Source organism: Cervus elaphus, chromosome 14 (assembly GCF_910594005.1).
Source record: "Cervus elaphus chromosome 14, mCerEla1.1, whole genome shotgun sequence".
Lineage (NCBI taxonomy): Eukaryota > Metazoa > Chordata > Mammalia > Artiodactyla > Cervidae > Cervus > Cervus elaphus.
Genome location: NC_057828.1, coordinates 22,061,075 through 22,083,004, shown reverse-complemented (window position 1 = coordinate 22,083,004; position 21,930 = coordinate 22,061,075). Strand labels below are relative to the sequence as shown.

At 34.3% G+C, this 21,930-nt stretch overlaps 1 protein-coding gene across 1 annotated transcript in view; it reads left to right on the top strand.

Annotated features, from left to right (window-relative positions):
* USH2A (usherin) overlaps positions 1-21,930 on the top strand; it is an 890,339-nt gene that overhangs the window by 96,658 nt on the left and 771,751 nt on the right. The window contains exon 9 of the mRNA XM_043922807.1: positions 1,090-1,183. Within this exon, the coding sequence (XP_043778742.1) occupies positions 1,090-1,183 (94 nt within the window). The remainder of the gene's footprint in view (positions 1-1,089; positions 1,184-21,930) is intronic.

Genomic DNA, 21,930 nt, shown 5'->3' with positions numbered 1-21,930 from the left:
TCTTGTTTCTGACAAATTTTTGTCATACTCATTTAAAAATACATTAGCCTTTTACAGCAAACCAGATTCCAGTCTCCATGTATTGAAATTGTTTCCTATTCTAAGATTTTTGGGGGAGATTTGTATGTGAGTCTTTGCTGTACATAATATCACATTGTTAGGAAATCAATTTTCAAAAGCTGTTGGGTTTAGAAGTTATGATACCCTGAATCCAACTTAGAAAAGAATTGCTGAATATTTTGCTTATTTTTTTCTGGAACATAATTTTCAAGTATTCTTGAAATCAAAGAGAAGAAGCTAGATTTGAAGTTACAACTGTAGTAGCAGCTAGTTTGTAAGTACTGAGCTTGATCTCTGTAAGTTCACAATTCACAGTTTTATGAGGAATATCTGTTTTCCTATAAAGGAATAAAGGAAAATTCTAGGACACTCTAAGTAATTTATAAATATCTGGCTCTAGTAGAGAGCAAAGTTAAACAAATGAATAGTTGGAAAACTACAAGATAGCGTACTCCCTAGTATGGAAATGCAGCATATATAGACTCTACCTAGAATTAGTTTGTGCTAGAAGAACGATATATCCTGTGAATAAAGCACATATTTAAAAGCAGATTGGAATATCAACATATAAATGTTGTTTGTTAAGTCATAGCACAATGAAAAAATAGCTGTTAAATTTTCACCATCTAATTTTGAGGAAAAAGACAAATTGAAATGTGTTAACTTTATCCTTCAGTTTATTCTGAACTTTGTAGTCTCGATTGTGTTTTCTTCAGTAGTTACAGTAAATGCCTTTTCATGATAGGTTTGCCACATGGTTAATATTAGTATAAACAACTCAGAATGAGTTTGAAAATCAACTTCACAAACAGTGTGGTTTGGATATTGATGAACATCCTTCCAATACTTCAGTGTTAATTTAAAAATGTTATGAATATTACCCATATGATTAAAGAGGAACTGAATTTTGTGTTGATTAATAACCTTGCCTCTTGTTAAATTTGTATAGTGGTTACACACATAGATCTTTAAGTATACTCACAGTTGAATTGGTGTTTCTAAGGAGTTGTCTGATGCTCCTGTCCACAGATGTCAGTGCTATGGTCATGCCAATAACTGTGACACAACAAGCCAGCCCTATAGATGCCTCTGCTCTCAGGAGAGTTTCACTGAAGGACGTCATGTGAGTTCTCTTTATGCATGGGAATCTCAAAAAAGTGGGTGGGATGTTGAATATAAATCCTTTAAACTTGACTTGGTCTAACTTCTCCTTATGAGTAAAAGTAAATTGATATGAACTTAAACTGTTAATTATTTCAGAAAACATCTTCATAGAGAAAAATGAAAGCTATGAGTAAAGTTGAAAACTTTATTTAAAAATACTCTGTGTGAGAAATAACAACTAATACTAAACCCAGAGGTTTTCTTTTTCTGTTTTTTTCTGTTTCATTAGCATTATCATATTTTATAAAACAACTTTTAAGGCATATAAATAGATGGAACTAAGAAAAGGATCAGATTGCTACACCTAAAGGGTACATTTGTGCAAAGGTATATAAAGAGATCTTTATGTGATTGCATCAATCAAGTTCAATTTATTTCTGATATCAGGAATTTTAATTAGTAGTTAATTTGAAAATCTATAGTAAAATCACTTAGAAGTTACATTGCTTTAGTTTGTCTCTAATCATCAGGGTAAGTTTCATACTTGAAGTGGAAATTTAGCTTCATCTTTAGGAATAAGAAGTAAATGAAAAAAAAGTTAAGAGAGATTTGTTAGAAATAAATATTCAGCATAAACATCAGTAACAGATGATATGAAAGAGGGTTATAGCAGCAGAAACAGGGTTACAGCAGAAATAAAAGTAGAGTATGGCATCTTCAATAAATGGTGTTTGAAGCAATTGGCTGCCAATTTGTAAGAAAATAAAGTTACCTACCTCATGACATGTATAAAAATCTAGGTGCTTAAAAAATTAAATGTAAAAACAACTGTAAATTTATGAAAATAAAGATTAGAACAATATTTCTAAATTTCGGGTGGGGTCTATGTAAGCAAAACATGAAATACAAAAGAAAGAAGCATATCAGGAGTCATAAAAAATACTCACATTTTGTCATACAAGTATTCTTTATAAGTGAAGCCTTCTCTGGTGTCTCAGATGGTAAAGAATCCGCCGGCAATGTGGGAGACCTGGGTTCAATCCCTGGGTTGGGAAGATCCCCTGAAGGAGGGCATGACAGCCCACTCTAGTATTCTTGCCTAGAGAATCTCCATGGACAGAGGAGTCTGGCGGGCTACAGTCCATAGGGTTGCAAAGAGTCAGACACGACTAAGCGACTAAGCACAGCAGTGAAAAGTGATGGAGCTGATTGAAAATATTTAACAGATAGAGATTTGAGATCTCTCTAAAAAGGAAACGCACACCATTCTACCTACAACTACAGATCACACTTCTGACACCAGATATATGTTTTTTTTCCCCTACACCAAGCAATTCAGTTCTCTATGGATACCAACTGGGTGTCCTACAATTTAATTCAGTTCTGACACTGACTGGAGTTAGAACAGACCTCATGGGTTTAGAGCTTAGTCCTAGAAGATCTCACTCACTTTAGATGCCAACTGGAAGTAGTGCATCCCCAGGTTAACTACAACTTCTGTCTGACTTAGCTACAAATTAGGAGTTCCCCTAATGCACTCCTTGAGCTTGATAATTTGCTAGAAAAGCTCACAACACTCAAGTAAATAGTTTACTTATTAGATAGCCATTTTTTTATAAAAGGATGCAACTCAAGCAAGCCCAGATGGAAGGGATGCACAGAGAAGGTCAGGAGGAAGGGGAACAGAGTTTCCATGCCCTCTCTGAGCATGCCACCCTCTCAGCACCTCTATGGGTTTAGCAGTCTGCAGGCTCTCAGAACCTTTTCAGTTAGAATTTTTGTGGATACTTCATTACACATGATTTATTTAATCATTGGCCATTGAACTTGACCTTGAGCCCTTCTCACTTCCCTGGAGATCTAGAGGTGAGGCGGAAAGTTCCATTCCTCTGACCGCTTGGTTGTCTTCCCAGGCACCAGCCCTTATTCTTAAGGTGTTTCCAAAAATCATCTCATTAAAATAAACTCAGGTGGAAAGGCACTTGTTATGAATATAAGCATATTTTTTACCTTTTTGTTCTGGAACTATTTTAGGAACTGGGAATAGAAACCAAGTCTATAACAAAATATGCCCCTATCACTCTTACCAGTTAGGAAATTACAAGTTTTAGGAGCTGTGTGCCAGAGACAAAAAATATGTATTTTACTATGCCACAATCCCTAATACACAAAGAATGCTTAAAGAATACTAAGGAAAATAATTAATAATATTTGTTGTTCAGTCACTCAGTCATGTCCAAATCTTTGCAACCCTATGGACTGCAGCACATAGGGTTCCCTGTCCTTTACTACCTCCAAGAGTGTGCTCAAACTCAAGTCTATTGAGTCAGTGATGCCATCTAAACATCTCATCCTCTGCCGCCCTCTTCTCCTGCTCTCAGTCTTTCCCAGCATCAAGGTCTTTTCCAATGAGTTGATTCTTTAAAACAGGTGGCCAAAGTATTGAAGCTTCAATTTCAGCATTAGTCCTTCCAATGAATATTCAGGATTGATTTCCATTAGGATTGACTTGTTTGATATCCTTGCTGTTGAAGGTAATAATATTAAGGGGTTAATATATTAACAAGCAATTTACAAAGAAGACAATTTTCAACAAATGCATCAAAGTTTACCAACTTCAGTTTTAATTAGGAAAGTGCAGATTATAATAAAATTTTATTTTTAGTCTATCAGATTAGCAACAAATTTCAAAATTGATGACATTTAGATTTGTGAGAATATGAATTTTTAATATAACATTGGTGGAGCTCCCAACTGGTACAAAATTTTTGGAGGATTATATTGCCATGTGTATATTAAATTAAGGGCCTTCCCTGGTGGTTCAGGCAGTGCAGGAGACCCAGGTTCAATCCCTGGGTCGAGAAGAAGAAGGGAAGGGCTACCCACTCCAGTATTCTTGCCTAGGAAATCCTATGGACAGAAGAGCCTGGTGGGCCACAGTTCATGGGGTCACAAAGAGTCAGACATGACTGAGTGACTAACACGTTCACATGTATTAAATTCAAGTTGTAAATACAGTGGATTACTTTATGTAGTTGTTATTCTAAAAAGCAGTTCTTCATTGACAAGAGTATGGAATGGTTATATTTGTATCTTTTGTTATATAAATATGAGATTAAACATTAGTGCATTTTAGCTTTTAAAATGGCAGCACTGTCTCTTGACTCTCATATGACTCTCGTGCTTTCCTGCCTTCTAGATCTTCCCCTGACTTGTGTTTTGTTAGTCACTTCACTTCTCTGTGTAGTTTGTTTTAGAATTTCATGGAATATCTTGTTTTAAAAACCATCTGTAAAGGATTTGACAAACTCCATTTTTGTCTTCTGATATTCTTAATCTAGTTTGTTTTCAACTATAGCATTAGTGTGTATAGTTCAATGGCAAGAATAATATCTGAGATGCAGCATTCCTCTGGTACATTTATTTATTTATTTATATTTTTTTTTCAAGAATTTTAATTCTCTTAAACTGTTAGCACTTTTTTTTACAACTTGTTTGAGACAACAATTATTAAACCATGCAATTCATGCATTTAATGGGTACGGTTCAATGGTTCTTAGTATTTTCATCAGTTTAGTCACTTAGTCCTGTCTGACTCTTTGTGACCCCATCCTCTGACATATTTAGAATGTCTTGCTAATCTTCTGTTTCAACGTAGGGTCTTTGATTTGATTACAGCCACCTTTCTTTCTATGTGCTCAAACCAAAACTTCCACATTCTAATTCAGATGTTCATTTGAACATATTCTCCAGATCATGGATTTATATTGCTGAATTTTTTATTTATACATTTAGTCTTTGCCACTAGTTAATCGATTTGAAGGAAAGAATCTTCTATATTTTTCAGATATCTAACACTGAAGTCTTTGAGTGTGATTGTATTAGTATATCATGAAAAGATCTCTAAACATTGATTTTAATGTTTATATGGCTTACCATATTGTCACAAAGGGAAATTATTTTAATTAACTTCATTGATTCACTCTTTATTCAGCTGTAATTGTGTATTTAAATTTTGGGCACTTTGATTTGCTCTTGATATTAAAGTGACATTTATACTGTTTTTCTTAGTGTTGTCTCCTTTTGATCATTTAAAATAGACACTCCTTTTTTTGCAGTCAGTGATTTCTTTTATAACCTCACTCCTCCTCCCCAAGTCCACTAATAACTCAATTTAAAAATGCTCTGGGATGAATTGAGTAGGACACTTTGATATGAATAGATCTAGTAAATGAAGACTGAGGACTGCCTAATACTTTCATTTGATACATTGTTTTTTGAGCTTCTCTTGCTTTATTTTGGCTGGTTAGTTCCTCTACCCTTTTCTCATCCCCATCTCCCTTCCTATTCATGCCCCATCCCATATTTTTCCCTTTTCTCTCTCTAAATGCTCACAGTTCAGTGATTGATATCTTATGATTCTTGGGTGATTTCATGCTTCCTCTTAAAAATAGAGCCATTAAATGAGTCAAGGCTCTTGATTGGTTTTAGAAGTCAAGTTGGGATTTTCAGACTTGGTCTCAGGTGGTGACTGTTGAATTATGAACTAGTGAAATAATTAACTATAATTTATGTTGAGAATATGTTTTAATGCTTCTTATTTAGACATTAAGTGCCTTTTGAAAACAGAAGTTTAAAAGTTGACTCTTCTGTTATCTTCCTTCTTGTAGTATTTTGATAATTCATGAATTGTACCATAAATAAAAGAGCAACAAATATCATTCACTTCCTTCCCAAATGCAACTGAAGGGAAAAAGTCAATAAACTGTTAAGCTGAATGATTTCTCAGTCCTATGATATTTTCAATAGTGTGTTGAAAATGAAGAATGATTTTATAAGGTATTCATAGCATGACCTTTTCTTTTGTTATCATTCTAGATATTTTAATACATGTGGGACTTATATTTGAAAAACTGGCCCTACAATAATTTGAAAATATACTTATTCAAGTGTTTTTCACGTCGTTCCACTTTTTAAACAACAAGTTTTAATATAAGCCATTCATATCCTATTGAAAACAATGTTCTCTTTAAAGATCTGGACATAATCCAAAAGGAGTGTCTTCAATTTCACAGTATTATGCTAGCCATTAATAATATTACTCAATAAACAGGACTTTTGTGACTTATATTACAGCCATTTGGCAAACAGATGAAAACGTAAGCCTTGAGAATATGCCAGTTCTTGGCAATTGTCAGTCCTATGAGAAAGTGTTTTTAGCAGAAGTGAAAATGAATTAAATTGGGGCAATGGAATGGTGAAATCAGAAGTGTGTCCATATACATAGTCATTCTAGAGAATTTTCTGTAAAATATTCTTTGCTTGTAAAGTTGATGTTGCAAAGTGGTGGTCCTCAGGTAGGAACAGTGTTCAATTTTTTAATTTCCAAGAAGAGTTTTCACCTTCCTTCCTTCCATCTTTTTATTACATCTCTTGAGTTCTCTTAATTAGAAAGTAGTCCAACGCTGCCCCCGTTCCCCATGGTAACAGCTGGCTAACTCGTGGTAGCAGTTACCCTCTCTAGAGCATTATCCCTCTTCACTTGCCACTGTGTTTACTACTATCCTTAGCCTTATATCTTGGTGACCTCATTCATGTTAACTATCTGGTCTTCAGACAATTTTAAGCTTGTAAACCCTAAAAAATAAAACTTACTCTAATACTTGAGACTTATACTAATAGTTAGAACACATTATTGATTATTCTGGGTATAGTAAGATCAGCCATCTATTTCATTGCTCCTATTTATTTTGTCCACTCATAAAGTTAAAAAAAAAACCTAACAAATAACCCAAAACAACTCAATATCTATAACCAAAGATACCCTTGATTCTAAGGTGAACTTAAAGTCATACTTACTTTTTCTTAAACATTCCACTGCTTTTTGTGAAACTTAAAATATTTATCTCGAGGAGACTCACTGACTGTCCTCAGTGCTGTTGGACTAGGAACTCTGACATATTTTGGCATGGTATTGGCAATTTTAAGACTTTAAACACAATGTATTATGATTTGAGCATAATGTATTATGGTTGCCATAAATAATAATAGCATATTTCTTTAACTGAGAAAAATTTTGAGCATTTGTCACATTTCTTCCCTCCAAATGGCTAAAGCAGTGAGTAGTTAATTTGCTGGTCCATTTTAGGATTAATCTATGGCAAACAAATGCCAACAGACTAGGTACTATTCAATGACTTTTGAGCAGAGTTGAATGTTTTAAAGTAGATTTCAGGATTACATGGCATCAGGCTTCCATAGATCATATGATTGTTGATACTGTTTTAAAATGCTTAATTTTTTTTTTTTTGCTTTTTAGTTTGATGTTTCCATTTGTTTATTTTTTTTCCATTTATTTTTATTTGGAGGCTAATTACTTTACAATATTGTAGTGGTTTTTGCCATACATTGACATGAATCAGCCATGGATTTACAAAAAAAAATAAAATAAAATGCTTAATGTTATTTGACTAATAATTGTCACTTATACATGTATTTTTAATTTTTAAATGGTTTTTTGATATAATTATAAATTCATATACTGGTAAGTATCATTTTTAATATGAGTTCAAAGAGTAGTGTAAGGATTCATTCTATGGGGAAAAAACCTTGTGCACTCGAAAGACAGTTTTTTTTCTTTTTTTTTTCTTTTTTTGCTTTTTGTTGTGTATGTGTGTGTGTTTGTGGGGCGAGTGCTAACTCTAGCAAGCAATTCCTGAAGTCAGGACATCAGCTTCAACATCTGGAGGTAAAGCAGCATTGATTACAGTCTTTCCTTAAGTCCTAATGTCAGCCTGCGTCCAGAGTGGCAGGGGTGTATGACTGTTGCCCCAGTGGCAAGTATTTTTACCCATCACTTTTCCTTTAATCTTCACAAAAGCAAAGTTTTTGTGCTTTCCTGCTATCGATACCAAAGGCAGGCCTTTGTGGAATATGTTCCTAATAAAGAGTAGGAGATCAAGGGTCAGAAAAAAAAAGAAGTAATACAAATATTTCTTGATCTCTTTACCAAATTTGACATATAGGAATATCTTGTTTTTTCTTTATAGAGTAACTTTCTTGAAGTATGATTTGCATATAATAGATTATACCCATTTAAAAATGTATAGTTTGAGTTTTGGCAAATGTATAACCTTGTAGTAACCACCGTGATCAACATATAGAACCTTTTCCTCTCCGCAAGCTCTCTTTTGTGTTCAGTATCTCCCCGCCAACCCTGTTTGAAGAAACCACCATTTTGTCATTGTAGATTAATTTGCCTGCTCTAAAATTTCATATCAAGGAGTTATTCAATAAATATTATTTTGATATATAGACTTCTAAATCCCACCCCACTCCAACTCCTTTTTACTTTTTAGATCATTTCCTAACTAGTCATATTAGCTTTATCGTAAAAAAGTACTTCTGGTCCACCTGCTCAGGAAGTCCATTATAAATTTCAAAAATATGTGTTAAGTTCACAAGTGCAGAATGCAACCTAGGAATTGGAAACTTGTGTATGGAACTAACTAGTATATGTCGGATAACATGGTGGCATAGCTACAATATAGGCATGACTTCTTTTCTCCTCTGGAACTTTATTTACCTGTTCTAAGAGTTCAAGTATTGATAGAATCTAGCTTTAAGAAAAGTGTTGGCAGTTGAAACTTGCATCCTGAGAGTTTTTCATTTTCTTTTAATAGCTGTGTTCACCTCTCAAGGGCTCTGGTCCAAGAATGATGCAATGATCAGTGCCTCTGCCAAGCAATGGCACTTTGTTGGCTGCTTAACTATTCTTTCATCATTTTGTGACATCATTATCTGTAAGGGTGGCCAAGCATTCATGGAGCAATTTATTAGTAACCATGAATACTCCTTTATTCTTTGGCTCTGATTTGTGACCCTTTTATAACATTAATCTTGGATTTTATGAATTAACTAAGATCAAACTATCAGTATGCATTTTGTTGGTATTATAAATAGCAGAGCCAGCTTAGAACATTTTATATAATAACCCTTTCTACCATTCAACAATTTGAATGGTGCCATCGTCACACTCTACATTGATTTTTATGTAAATGAGTATTTCCTGTTATTTTAGAGAGCATGTTCCTTTATGGAACTAAAGTCCAGAGGTATGAGTCATCATGACTAACTTGTGTCATATTTTTATTACACATTGAGCTTTACTACTTATGTTTTCTATTTGCTCACAGAAATTTTTTACTCTAAATGTATTTCATTTTATATTATAGTTTTGTAACACTAATGAATTCATTTTCATGTAACTAGCATCCAGGCACTTTATATTATAGAATCTACATTAGATCTTCACTTCATGAATCAAAATCAAGAATTTCATTTCCTATCTAACACATGGACGATATTATTAATCTTTGAAAAACACTTATTCTTGTTTCCCTGAAATAGGTGTGTACATAAGCACCTTGAAAATGTAAGTTTTAAACAAGAAAAAGAGGTTAAGAGCAAGGGGATAGATTAAGACAGCTTTATAGAATAGAGATGATGAGCATATAAAAAATGAAGACGTGGTATTTAAAGGGATAAGGGTAAAGAATTGGCAAAAGTTGAGTAATGACATGATCCTTCTGAATCCTAAATAGGCTATGAAAAATACACTGATAATATATAGTGATTCTGATGATTACCAAAGACCAAGAGTAAATCCTAAAAAGTAGCCAGAGAAAAAGATAAATTATTTATAGATATGAATTTATAAGAAATTGAAACTTTGGATATCTCAATCCATGACAGAAGCCAAAAAAAAAAAGACAGTGGGATAGTACCTCTGAAGTGCAAAGACAAAGTAACCAACAAACCTAGGATTATATTTGTAGTTAAACTATCATTTAGACACAAGGGAGAAAAATGACACTTTATGTCTGACAAAAATTTATCAACTTTATCACTGGTGTAGATTCACTAAGAAAATTTTTAAGGATATATTTTATAAAGAAATAGAATTATTTCAGGAAAAAGGCCTGATAGGCAAAAATTAACTGTGAGCAAGTAAACTAGCCAATATATATAAGCTAGGTTAAATAATAATCTCATTTGATAATATATTAAATAATAAATATAAACTCAGTAATAGTATGTGGTAGAGTTTATAAAAATAGCATGATACTATTTAAATGGACATCAAAAATATTATTAAGGGGAAGGAAAATATCTTACTCCATCCCCTTCTAGTCATCCTGCTGCACCTAACAGGTCAGATTGAAGGACTGTCATACTCTCATTGAAAGACTGAGACCTATTTATAGGGCCATAGAACACTTCTCTGACCCCATATCTTACCACCACATTCACTAAAGGCCTTCTTTTCTGCAGTTTTCTTCAATCCAATCCATCATTATTTTTTTTTAATTAGCATACTAAAAGGCAAAAATGCAGTTTAAAGAGACAGAGCAAATATCAGATTCAGATTCAAATATAGCAGAAATGTTGGAATTACCAGGTCGTGAATTTAAAGCAACTATGATTAATATGCTGCAGGTTCTAATGGGAAAATTATATGCAACAATAAATGGGTAATATAAGCAGAAAGATCTTAAAAAAGAAATGTTAGAGATCAAAAACAATGCAGTAGAAATGAAGAATGTCTCTGATGGATTCATTAGTAGATTGGGCAAGCCTGATGAAAGAATCTCTGAATTTGAGGATGTGTGAATAGAAACTTCCAAACTAAAAAGCAAAGAGGAAGAAAAGAGTTTAAAAAGGAAGAATATCCAAGAACTTTGAGATAATTACAAAAGATGTAATATGCATAATGGAAATATCAGAAAGAGAAAAAAGTGAAAAAGAAGAAATATTTGAAGTAATAATAATTGGGAATTTCCTACATTAAAGTCAGATAGCAACACACAAATCCAGGAAGCCTGAAAATAGCAAGCAAAATCAACTAAAAAAATTTACACCCTGACATATCATAGTCAGGCCTCTCACATTGCAGGCAGAGTCTTTACCATCTGAGCCACTAGGGAAGCCTCCATATCGTAGTCAAACTACAGGAAATCAAAGATAAAGAAGAAAAGCCTGAGAAGAAACTACAAAGAAAAAAACCCATCTAACCTACAGGGGAACAAAGATAAGAATTACTTCTGACATCTCAGATACCAGTAAGCAAGAAAAATTAAATATTTCAAGTTTTGAGAGACACAACACACCAACCTAGAATTCTGTAACCTGAAAAATTAATCCTTCAAAAGTTAGGGAGAAATGAGACAAAATTGAGGGAATTTGTTATCAGTAGACTTGTTTACAAGAAATGTTGAAAGTTCATTAGAGAGAAGAAAAGCTATATAAATCAGAAGCTTGGATCTATATAAATAAACAAGATGACTTACAGAAGAAAAAAGTGATTGTAAAATAAAAACATTTTTAAAAATTTTAATTGATCTAAAAGATAATAATTTGATCAAAATAATAATAGCATAATATGCTCATGTATTAGCAAATGAAATAGCAACAAAGAATTGAAGAGAGGACCTAGGAGTGCTATTTTATTTTAAGATATTTATCCTACCCATGAAGTGGTATAGCGTTATATGAAAGGGGACTTAGAATAGTTGTAAATATTGTGAATTAGTTGTATATTGCAAACTCTAAGGACGTCGATTTTTTTTAAAAAGTAAAAAATAATTGATATGCTGGGAAAAGACAAAATGGAATCACATAAAATGCACAATCAAGACAGCAAAAGCAGAAAAAGTGGAAGATAAAAATAGAATCAAAGAGTGAAAGTAATAGAAAACAGTAACAGATACAATAGATATTACTCCAAATATGTCAGTAATTACTTTAAACATTAATGGCCTAAGTATCAGTTAAAAGGGTTTGGCAGAGAAGATCAAAAACATGACAAAACTATGTGTTGTCCTTAAGAAATCCATGTTAAATATAAAGACACATATAGATTAAAAGAATAAAGATTTATATGTTAACACTAATCAAAAGAACTCTATAGTAAACACTGAAATGTTAACTTTAGAGCACAGTTAGCAGAAAGGAAAATTATCAGTGATAAAATGCGGTATTACATAATGGTAAAAGGGTCAATTGTGAGGAGACACAACAATCCTTAATGTATAAGTATCTAACAACAGAACATCAAAATATGTAAGGCATAAACTGGTAGAAATGATAAAAGAAATAGACGAAGTCACTATCATAGTTAGAGACTTCCAAACCCCTCTGTCAGAAATGGACAGATCCAGTAGGCAGGAAATCAGGAAGGAAATTCAACAATACTTTCAATCAACTGGGTTTAATTGAACACCTGTAGATTACTTTATCCAACAATTGTAGCATACACGTTCTTCTCAAGCCCACATGAAACGTTCACTAGATGAACCACATTCTGGGCCACAAAATTATACCTTAACAAACTTAAATCGTGCAATGTGTGCTCTTAGGTCACTTGTTTCAAATTTGGGAGGATATTTTACCCCATGAACTGTAGCCTGTAGGCTACTCTATCCATGGGATTTCTCCAGTCTAGAAACTGGAGTGGGTTGCCATTTCCTTCAGGGGATCCGCCCTGGCCCAGGGATTGAACCTAGGTCTCCTGCATTGCAGGCAGATTCTTTACCAACTGAGCCACCAGGGGAGCTCATAGGATATATTGGAGTACATATGGTCTTCCCTGATGTCTCAGCTGGTGAAGAATCTGCCTGCAATGCAGGAAACCCTGGTTTGATTCCTGGGTCTGGAAGATCCCCTGGAGAAGGAATAAACTACCTACCCACTCCAGTATTCTTGGACTTCTTTGGTGGCTCAGGTGGAAAAGAATCTGCCTGCAATGCAGGAGACTTGGGTTCGACCGCTGAGTTAGGAAGATCCCCTGGAGGAGGGCATGGCAATCTACTTCAGTATTCTTCTGTCCATGGAGAATTCCATGGACAGAGGAGCCTGGCAGACTACAGTCCATGGGGTAGCAAAGAGTCGGACAAGACCGAGCGACTAAGCACAGCACAGGCTTGAATACAGTTTAACATGATACTGATGCTGAGGTTGTGAGATATATACCTAAAACACAAGCACACACAAAGTTTGAAAATGTAAGAAAACTCACTTAAACTATATTCATATTAGATAAAATAGACTTTAAAAATTTATTAGAGATAAAACATCCATTACATATAATGGATAAAAAAATACAATTCTAAATTTATATACATCTTCAAGATTCAAAAATATAGAGCAAATTTTGACAGAACTGGAAGGTGAAATTGACAAGTCTGCCATCAGTATAGATGACTTTAATTGATCAAACAGCCAGTCCAAACACAAATAGGAAAACCTTAGTAACTAAGTATTGAACTAATTTGAAGCCTGAACTAATAGGTTCCTGTATCCAGCTGTGAAAAATACACATTCTTGTCAAGATCACATAGAAAATTTAGAAACATTGATCTTGTATTAATCAATAAAGATGGTTTCAGCATATTATATAGAATTTTTAATCAGAACACATTGTAGGCATTAAGTATATAGTTCTCAGTGAATGAATGCATTTAATCATTTCATTATTATATAAATTCATCAAGAAAATAGAATAAGAAAACATTGCCAACTAAAATTATGAATCTTTCATTAATCCAATAAAATTGTATTGGGTACTCATCTACTGAGAAATAGGTTTATATCTCTGAGAAAACCACAATTCTTATTCGTGAAGAGTTTCTTTACATTCTCTTGAATTGGTGGTGGGGATACAAGAGTCAACAGCAATATAAAGTTAAATATATAACATGCTAAGTTTTTATCTGAGGGCACATATCTTTTTTTGAATTCTGTCAATAGAAGTGAGGAGGCCAGGAAACAAAGTCAAAAAAGGACAGTACAAATAAAGAAAACTTATAGATCATTCTCCCTAGGAAACATAAGCCTAAAAACTTTAAAATAACAGACCAAACTAGCTATTTATAAAAACAATAACTTATAGTAGCCAAATCAAGTTCCTTCCACAAATGCAAGTGAAACTTGGCATTAAAAATTAATTAATATGATTTACTACATTAACCTATGAAGGGAGGAAAAACATGCTCATTTCAATGTATTTGGAGAAAACAGTTGATAACATTTAGTATCCATCTAGATTAATATTTTCAGCATAGTTGAAGCAGACTCCCTTAATCTGATAAAAAAAAAAAGCCTACAAATTTCTTTAAACAACAGTACACATAATGGTGTTTCACTTTAGGTCAGGATTCATGTTGAGGTTTGACAGAAAACAACAGAATTATGTAAAGCAATTATTCTTCAACTAAAAAATAAATAAAAAGACTGTCTGTTATTTGACATATTTTTGAAGGATCTAGCCAGCTCAGTATGATAAGAAAAAGAAATAATCACTTTAAGAATTGGAAAGAGAAAATTCCAACAGACAGATGAAAAGATGTTCAGCATGACTAATTACTAGAGAAATACAAATACATATGAGGTATCACCTCACACCAATCAAAATGACCATCATCAAAAAAGTCTGCAAATAACAAATGCTGGAGAGGGTATGGAGAAAAAGGTACCACTGTTGGTAGGGATGTAAATTGGTACAACCATTATGGTGAAGAGTTTGGAGGTTCTTTAAAAATACTAAAGTTATCATCAGTTCGGTTCAGTTCAGTTCAGTCGCTCAGTCGTGTCCGACTCTTTGCGACCCCATGAATCGCAGCACGCCAGGTCTCCCTGTCCATCACCAATTCCTGGAGTTTACTCAAACTCATGCCCATTGAGTCGGTGATGCCATCCAGCCATCTCATCCTCTGTTGCCCCCTTCTCCTCCTGCCCCCAATCCCTCCCAGCATCAGGGTCTTTTCCAATGAGTCAACTCTTCACATGAGGTGGCCAAAGTATTGGAGTTTCAGCTTCAGCATCAGTCCTTCCAATGAACACCCAGGATGGATCTCTTTTAGGATGGACTGGTTGGATCTCCTTGCAGTCCAGGGGACTCTCAAGAGTCTTCTCCAACACCACACTTCAAAAGCATCAATTCTTCGGTGCTCAGCATTCTTCACAGTCCAACTCTCACATCCATACATGACTACTGGAAAAAACATTGCCTTGACTAGACAGACCTTTGTTAGCAAAGTAATGTCTCTGCATTTTAGTATGCTGTCTAGGTTGATCATAGAGTTCCTTCCAAGGAGTAAGCGTCTTTTAATTTCATGGCTGCAATCACCATCTGCAGTGATTTTGGAGCCCCCAAAAATAAAGTCAGTCACTGTTTCCCTATCTATTCATCACCATCTTCAGTGATTTTGGAGCCCCAAAAAATAACGTCAGTCACTGTTTCCCTATCTATTTCCTATGAAGTTATCATATGATCCTGCAAATCCCACTTCTGGGCATATATACAGAGAAAACAATTAAAAAAGATATAGACATCTCAGTATTCATAGCAGCACAGTTTACTATAGCCAAGACATGGAAGCAACCTAAATGTCCACTGATGAATGGATAAGTAAGATATGCTATGTATATACAATGGAATATTGCTCAACCATAAGAAGGAATGAAATAATGCCATTTAGAGCAATATGGATGGACCTAGATATTATCATCTTAAGTAAGTCAGAGAAAGACAGATGTCATGTGATATCACATATGTGAAATTTAAAAATGTGAAACACATGAACTTATTTACAAAACAGAAATAGACTTATAGACAATAAAATTATGGTTAAAAGTGGATAGTGAGGGTGGGGGAGTAAAGTAGGAATTCAGGGTTACACACTACTATACATAAAGTAGGTAACCAACAAGGATCTACTGTATAGCGTAAGGAGTTATAATCAATATCTTGTAATAACCTATAATGAAAAGTAATCTGAAAAAATATATATGTATGTGTGTATAACCCACTCCAGTATTCTTGCCTGGAGAATTCCGTAGACAGAGGAGCATGGCAGGCTGTAGTCCATGGGGTGGCAAAGAGTCGGACATGACTGACTAACGGTACACTATTACTACCGTATACGTGTATACCCCTATGTAACTGAATCACTTTGCGGTATACCTGAAATTCACACAATATTGTAAATTAACTATAATTCAATAAAAGTATTTATTAAATAAAAAGAAATAATTGAACTGCCAATGTCTGAAGACAAGATGATTTGGTCATAAAATGCAAGAAAATCTACAGATTATTAAATATTAATGAGTTCAGTCTGATGCAAATAGCCAACTCATTGGAAAAGTCCCTGATGCTGGGAAAGATTGATGGCAGAAAGAGAAGAGGGCCTGAGAGGATGAGATGGCTGGAGGACATCACCGATGCAATGGACATGAAGTTGGGCAAACTTCGGGAGATGGTGAGGGACAGGGAGGCCGGCGTGCTGCAGTCCGTGGGGTCACAAAGGGTCAGACATGACTGGGTGACCGAACAGAAAAGAATCCAAAAATAGGGTAGACTGGTGGAAATCAATTGCCTTTTATATAACAAAAAGCAAATGGTAAGCTTAATTTAACAGAGATACTAATTATAGTGATATCCAAAGGAAAATCTACCAAGTTATATATATGGTGGAAACATTATTGAAAAAAATTTATAAGATTTAAATTAATAGAGAACTACAACATGCTCGTGTAGAGAAAGATTCCATATCAAAAGCATGTCAGTTCTCCCCAGTTATAAATTCAATCCAATTCTAATAATATTGGAGCAGTTTTTTTTTTTTTTTCTGTGACTTGACAAACTTATTCTAATATACAGATTATTAGAGAAGTAAAATAGTGGAAATAAATTTAGGGAATATAGTAAGTGGCAGGGTCTTGCCTTTTCCAATATTATCTATTTATGAAGATAAACAACATTTTTCCCTTGGGAAACATAGGACGTCTTTATGACTTCTGGACACTTGAAGCACAAACTAATAAAAGAGGAAATTGGTAAAGGTGGCTATGTAAAATTAGAAACTTCTAATCATCAAAAGCTACCTTTTAATGAAAAACTACAGACTAGCTGATGATACTGGACAACACAATGAATATAACAAAAGAAACTTTTAAATCATACAAACTAATTGAAAAACATACCAAGATAATGAACAGATAATTCACAGAAGGAGCTTCCCTGGTGGCTCAGTAGTAAAGAATCTGCCTGCCAATGCAGGAGATGTGGGTTTGATCCCTGGGTTGGGAAGATCCTCTGGAGAAGAAAATGGCAACCTATTCCAGTATTCTTGCCTGGTAAATCCCACGAATAGAGGAGCCTGGTGGGCTATAGTCCATGGGGTTGCAAAGAGTTGAACACAACTTAGCAAGTACAACAACAACAATTTACAGAAAAGGCCAGAAATGGCAACTTAACTGGTCAAATACATGTGAAAAGATCTGAACTTTTACTAGTTAGCAGTGAAATAACCAAAACTATGAGACAATGTTTTATACCCATGAGGTTGGTAAAGATTAAAAACTCTGAGTTTCAGATACTGACAAGGATGAGAGTTAGGTACTGAGGATGTACAAGCCACTGAAGGGAAGGTTGCCCCCACTGTGGAAAAGCAATTTGCCAGTATTTAAATGAAATACAGAAGTGAATACGAATAAATGTAGCTATTGCATCAGCATTATTAGATTTCTCAAACAATGAAGTGCAAAAAGCTTGTTTTAGTATACAATTTGTATAATATTTATAACCAAAATTAATAAAGTATAAATCAAGAAGTACTTATGAATGAACATTACTAAATTCAGGTATTACTGGTAAGGTGGAATGTACATGGCATTTTATTTTGTTTTTGTCAGGTGGCGAATAAGGAGCACAATTTGCTGTTTTATTTATAAATTTTGCATGGCTTTATTTCAGCAAAATTTTCCTAAAATACAATGATTTATTAATCCATTAAGAACATATTACCTATGTTAAGTATTCATGCTATTGGTAAAGACAGTGGAGGTGACTCTTCATCATGGAATAAACATTATAAAATTAATAATTACTCTGTATGTTTACTGTTATAATGTGGTTTCATTATTTGCTCTCTTCATTTAAGAAATATTTATGAAATGCCTTCTATATGAGGAGTGATAGGCTAGAGTATAACCATAACATCTTGATTACAGATGCAAGTATTTGAAAATATTGAAGGACTTTCATTTATGAAATTCAAAGAAGATTCCCTGGCAGACACTAATTACTATAATAAATGGAGATGACTTTAATACAACAAGTGATTGAGGCTGACAATTTGTAATTAACAAATAACATAGATATCATTGATATTTTAAATCTTAAAAGGAAAAATTAAATGGGGCTATATGAATAAAAGGATTTTTAATTTATTAATCTACTACTCATGTCTAGCACTGGGTAAAATTTGTAATATAAAATGGCTATATATCCAAATAGTAACTCAAATACATTTTTATGCCCACTCATTAAACTAAAGGACAGAAATAATGGATTATGCTTCTTAATCTAGAGAATCCATATTTGTATTATATTATTTGAAACAGTTGCATGTAAAGAACATTTTAATAGAATCCATTTCTTTCTCATTGTTTCTTTACAAAATATGTAGTTTATACTATACAAATGTGTTCTCTACTCTGGGTCATATTTTCTGACATATCAATAGGTTTAAGTTATTATATTAAGCAGTGGAATTTCTTTGGCTTGGCCACTGCCCACAAACTTGAACAATTCTTTAAATATTCCTTCTGGATTCTGAGGGGAATTTACATTTCTTGTGTCTTTTCTATTTAGTGCTTTGAAAAAGTCAAACAATAAAAAAAGGAAGAGGGGAAAAAAGCAGACAGCCAAGGGAAAAATCAAATATCAAATACCATCAGTATTCAAAAGTAATGAATAGGACTCCAGGATCCATCACCCAAGTGCTTCTTTTTCATTCGACAAACAGACAGCTGGATGGTGAAAGAAAGTCAAAGTGTTTGTCTCTCAGCTGTATCCAACTCTGCGACCCCATGGACTGTAGCCAGCCAGGCTTCTCTGTCCATGGGATTTCCCAGGCAAGAATACGGGAGTGGGTTGCCATTCCCTTCTCCAGGGGATCATCCCAACCCAGGAATCAAACCCGGGTCTCCTGCATTGCAGAGATTATTTACAGTCTGAGCCACCAAGTAATCCCACTCCAGTATACTTGCCTGGAGAATTCTGTGGACAGTTAGATGGTACATAGTCACAAACCACAGGGTCAGGAGCCCTGTACTTAAAAGCTCATAGACTATCAGTTATATTTATTACAGAGGTGAAGTGTAGGACTGAGTAGATTGTCTGAATAATTCTGCCTAAATCATTTTTGCAAGTGTAGATTTTGTTTCACATGTTACTAAAATTTGTTTTATTGGATGGTTTTCTAATCCTCCATTCTCCTTTGCCTAAAGTGGTACAGACAAGGTACAGAAAAGGCATTGCATGAATTAAGAAAGTTTCTAAAAGTAGCCACCACATATTAATAGTTGAATGATAGAAAGGCTATGTATATTAAATAATCACTATCATTGTATCATCACCAATGTCTGATCAGTACTGTCCAATAGTATTAATAGTTATTCAATTTATGTTATTAATTTCAGCACCTAGAAAGCAGGTAAGTACAATTTTTCCGTGGACTCTTTTTTAATTATATGAAAAGTTCTAGCTAGGGGAAAGATAATTACTGAGAAAGTAACATATCATTAAAGGATAAATACATGAATATTTCTGTCTTCTCAATGGTGATGTGTGGTAATTGTTTTAAATTTGCTAGTTAAGATTACATAGTAATTCATAGGTAAAAATTCTGCAGGTAAAATATTACATTTATCTTTAAACCTTTTATGTTACTATTTAATTAAATACTGCATATACTAAGGTACCATCCTGCAGCATGTTATAAATATAAGCAAGCTATTAGGTCATTCACCCATACATTCATGCATTTATCAAACGTGTATTGATCACTTACTGTGTATAAAGCATTCAGCCAGTTTCTGTCTGGATTCTTTCTGCAGTTGGAAGTATTATCTATGCTTCTACAACCCCTAACCCAATATATAATGATAAATAACTAACAACTTTGTATAACAATATCTTTGTGATTAGAGCATTAGAGATACCCAGTGAAAATTCTATTGGGGAAAAAAAAGGAGTTACATGACTACACTGAAGTTTTTGTGTTCATTGTTTATAATGATGACTTCTTTATCTAATAAACAAAAGAAATTATACTGAAATTGCATCATTTGAATTACAATTCCCACTATATCTGAAAGAAAGAGGAAGCTCTGAATAGAGCCTGAGGACTATTATTATTAGCAGAGATTTAGACTCTCAAAATTTCCAACACACTGGTTTGGCTTTTAGTGATGAGAAAAGAGCAATTCATAGCTTTTAATTCGTTTAGGCTGTTTGGGAATAGTTTTAACAAACAAATTCTTTTAGCTCAGTGAGTAGTTCTATGTGTGTGTTAGTCACTCAGTCATGTCCAACTCTTTGTGACCCCATGGAAAAGTGAGCAGTTTATATCTCTCACTTTGGGACAGATTCCTTCCTTTCCAGGGGCTGCCTGCATACCTATATATTTTCTGATTGAGGATAGGGTGATGGCTACTTTGGGTTTCTAGGGGTCAGTTCAGTTCAGTTCAGTTCAGTTGCTCAGTCGTGTCCGACTCTTTGCAACCCCATGGACTGCAGCATGCCAGGCTTCCCTGTCCATCACCAACTCCTGGAGCTTGTTCACACTCATGTCCATTGAGATGGTGATGTCATTCAGCCATCTCATTCTCTGTCATCCCCTTCTTCTGCCTTCAATCTTTCCCAGCATCAGGGTCTTTTCAAATGAGTCAGTACTTCACATCAGGTGGCCTAAGTATTGGAGTTTCAGCTTCAGCATCAATCTTCAGGACTGATTTCCTTTCAGATGGACTGGTTTGATTTCCTTGCAGGCCAAGGGACTCTCAAGAGTCTTCTCCAACACCACAGCTCAAAAGCATCAATTCTTCAGTGCTCAGCTTTCTTTATAGTCCAACTGTCACATCTGTACATGACTTCTGGAAAAAACATAGTTTGACTAGATGGACCTTTGTTAGCAAAGTAATGTCTCTGTTTTTTAATATGCTGTCTAGGTTAGTCATAGCTTTTCTTCCAGGGAGCAAGTGTCTTTTAATTTCATGACTGCAGTCACCATCTGCAATGATTTTGGAGCCCCCCCAAAATAAAGTCTGTCACTGTTTCCATTGTTTTCCCATCTATTTGCCATGAAGTGATGGGACCGGATGCCATAATCCTCGTTTTTTGAATGTTGAGTTTTAAGCCAGCTTTTTCACTCTACTCTTTCGCTTTCATCCAGGGCTCTGCCATCCCCTTTGGCTGAGCAGGAGGAGGTAGGTATGGACATTCTAGCCTTAGTAAACTACTCAACACCTCCCTCCCTCAGAGATCATTTCATATATCTTGGAACAGTTTAGCATAATGATTAGGAGTAAGGGTTGTCTATCTACCTATGTATGTCTGTATCTATCTGTCTATCTTCTATTTATCTAAATTGAATACCTGCTATGTGTTAGGGCTTCTTCTAGGCACTGAAAATATAGTCATGGATAAAAAATAACAAACTTTGCTGCCCTTAGAAGTTTTTACATTCTAGTTTATATTAGTTGATATTCTACTTGATGATTTTAGAAATTTATTAAATTTCTTTCCTATTCCTCAGTTTTCTCAGCTATAATAAAACAGAGGTAATTGCAACTACTGCTTCCTAGGTAGTTGGAGATACTCAGGCAGCTTATACATATGAAGCACTTAGGCCTGAAACC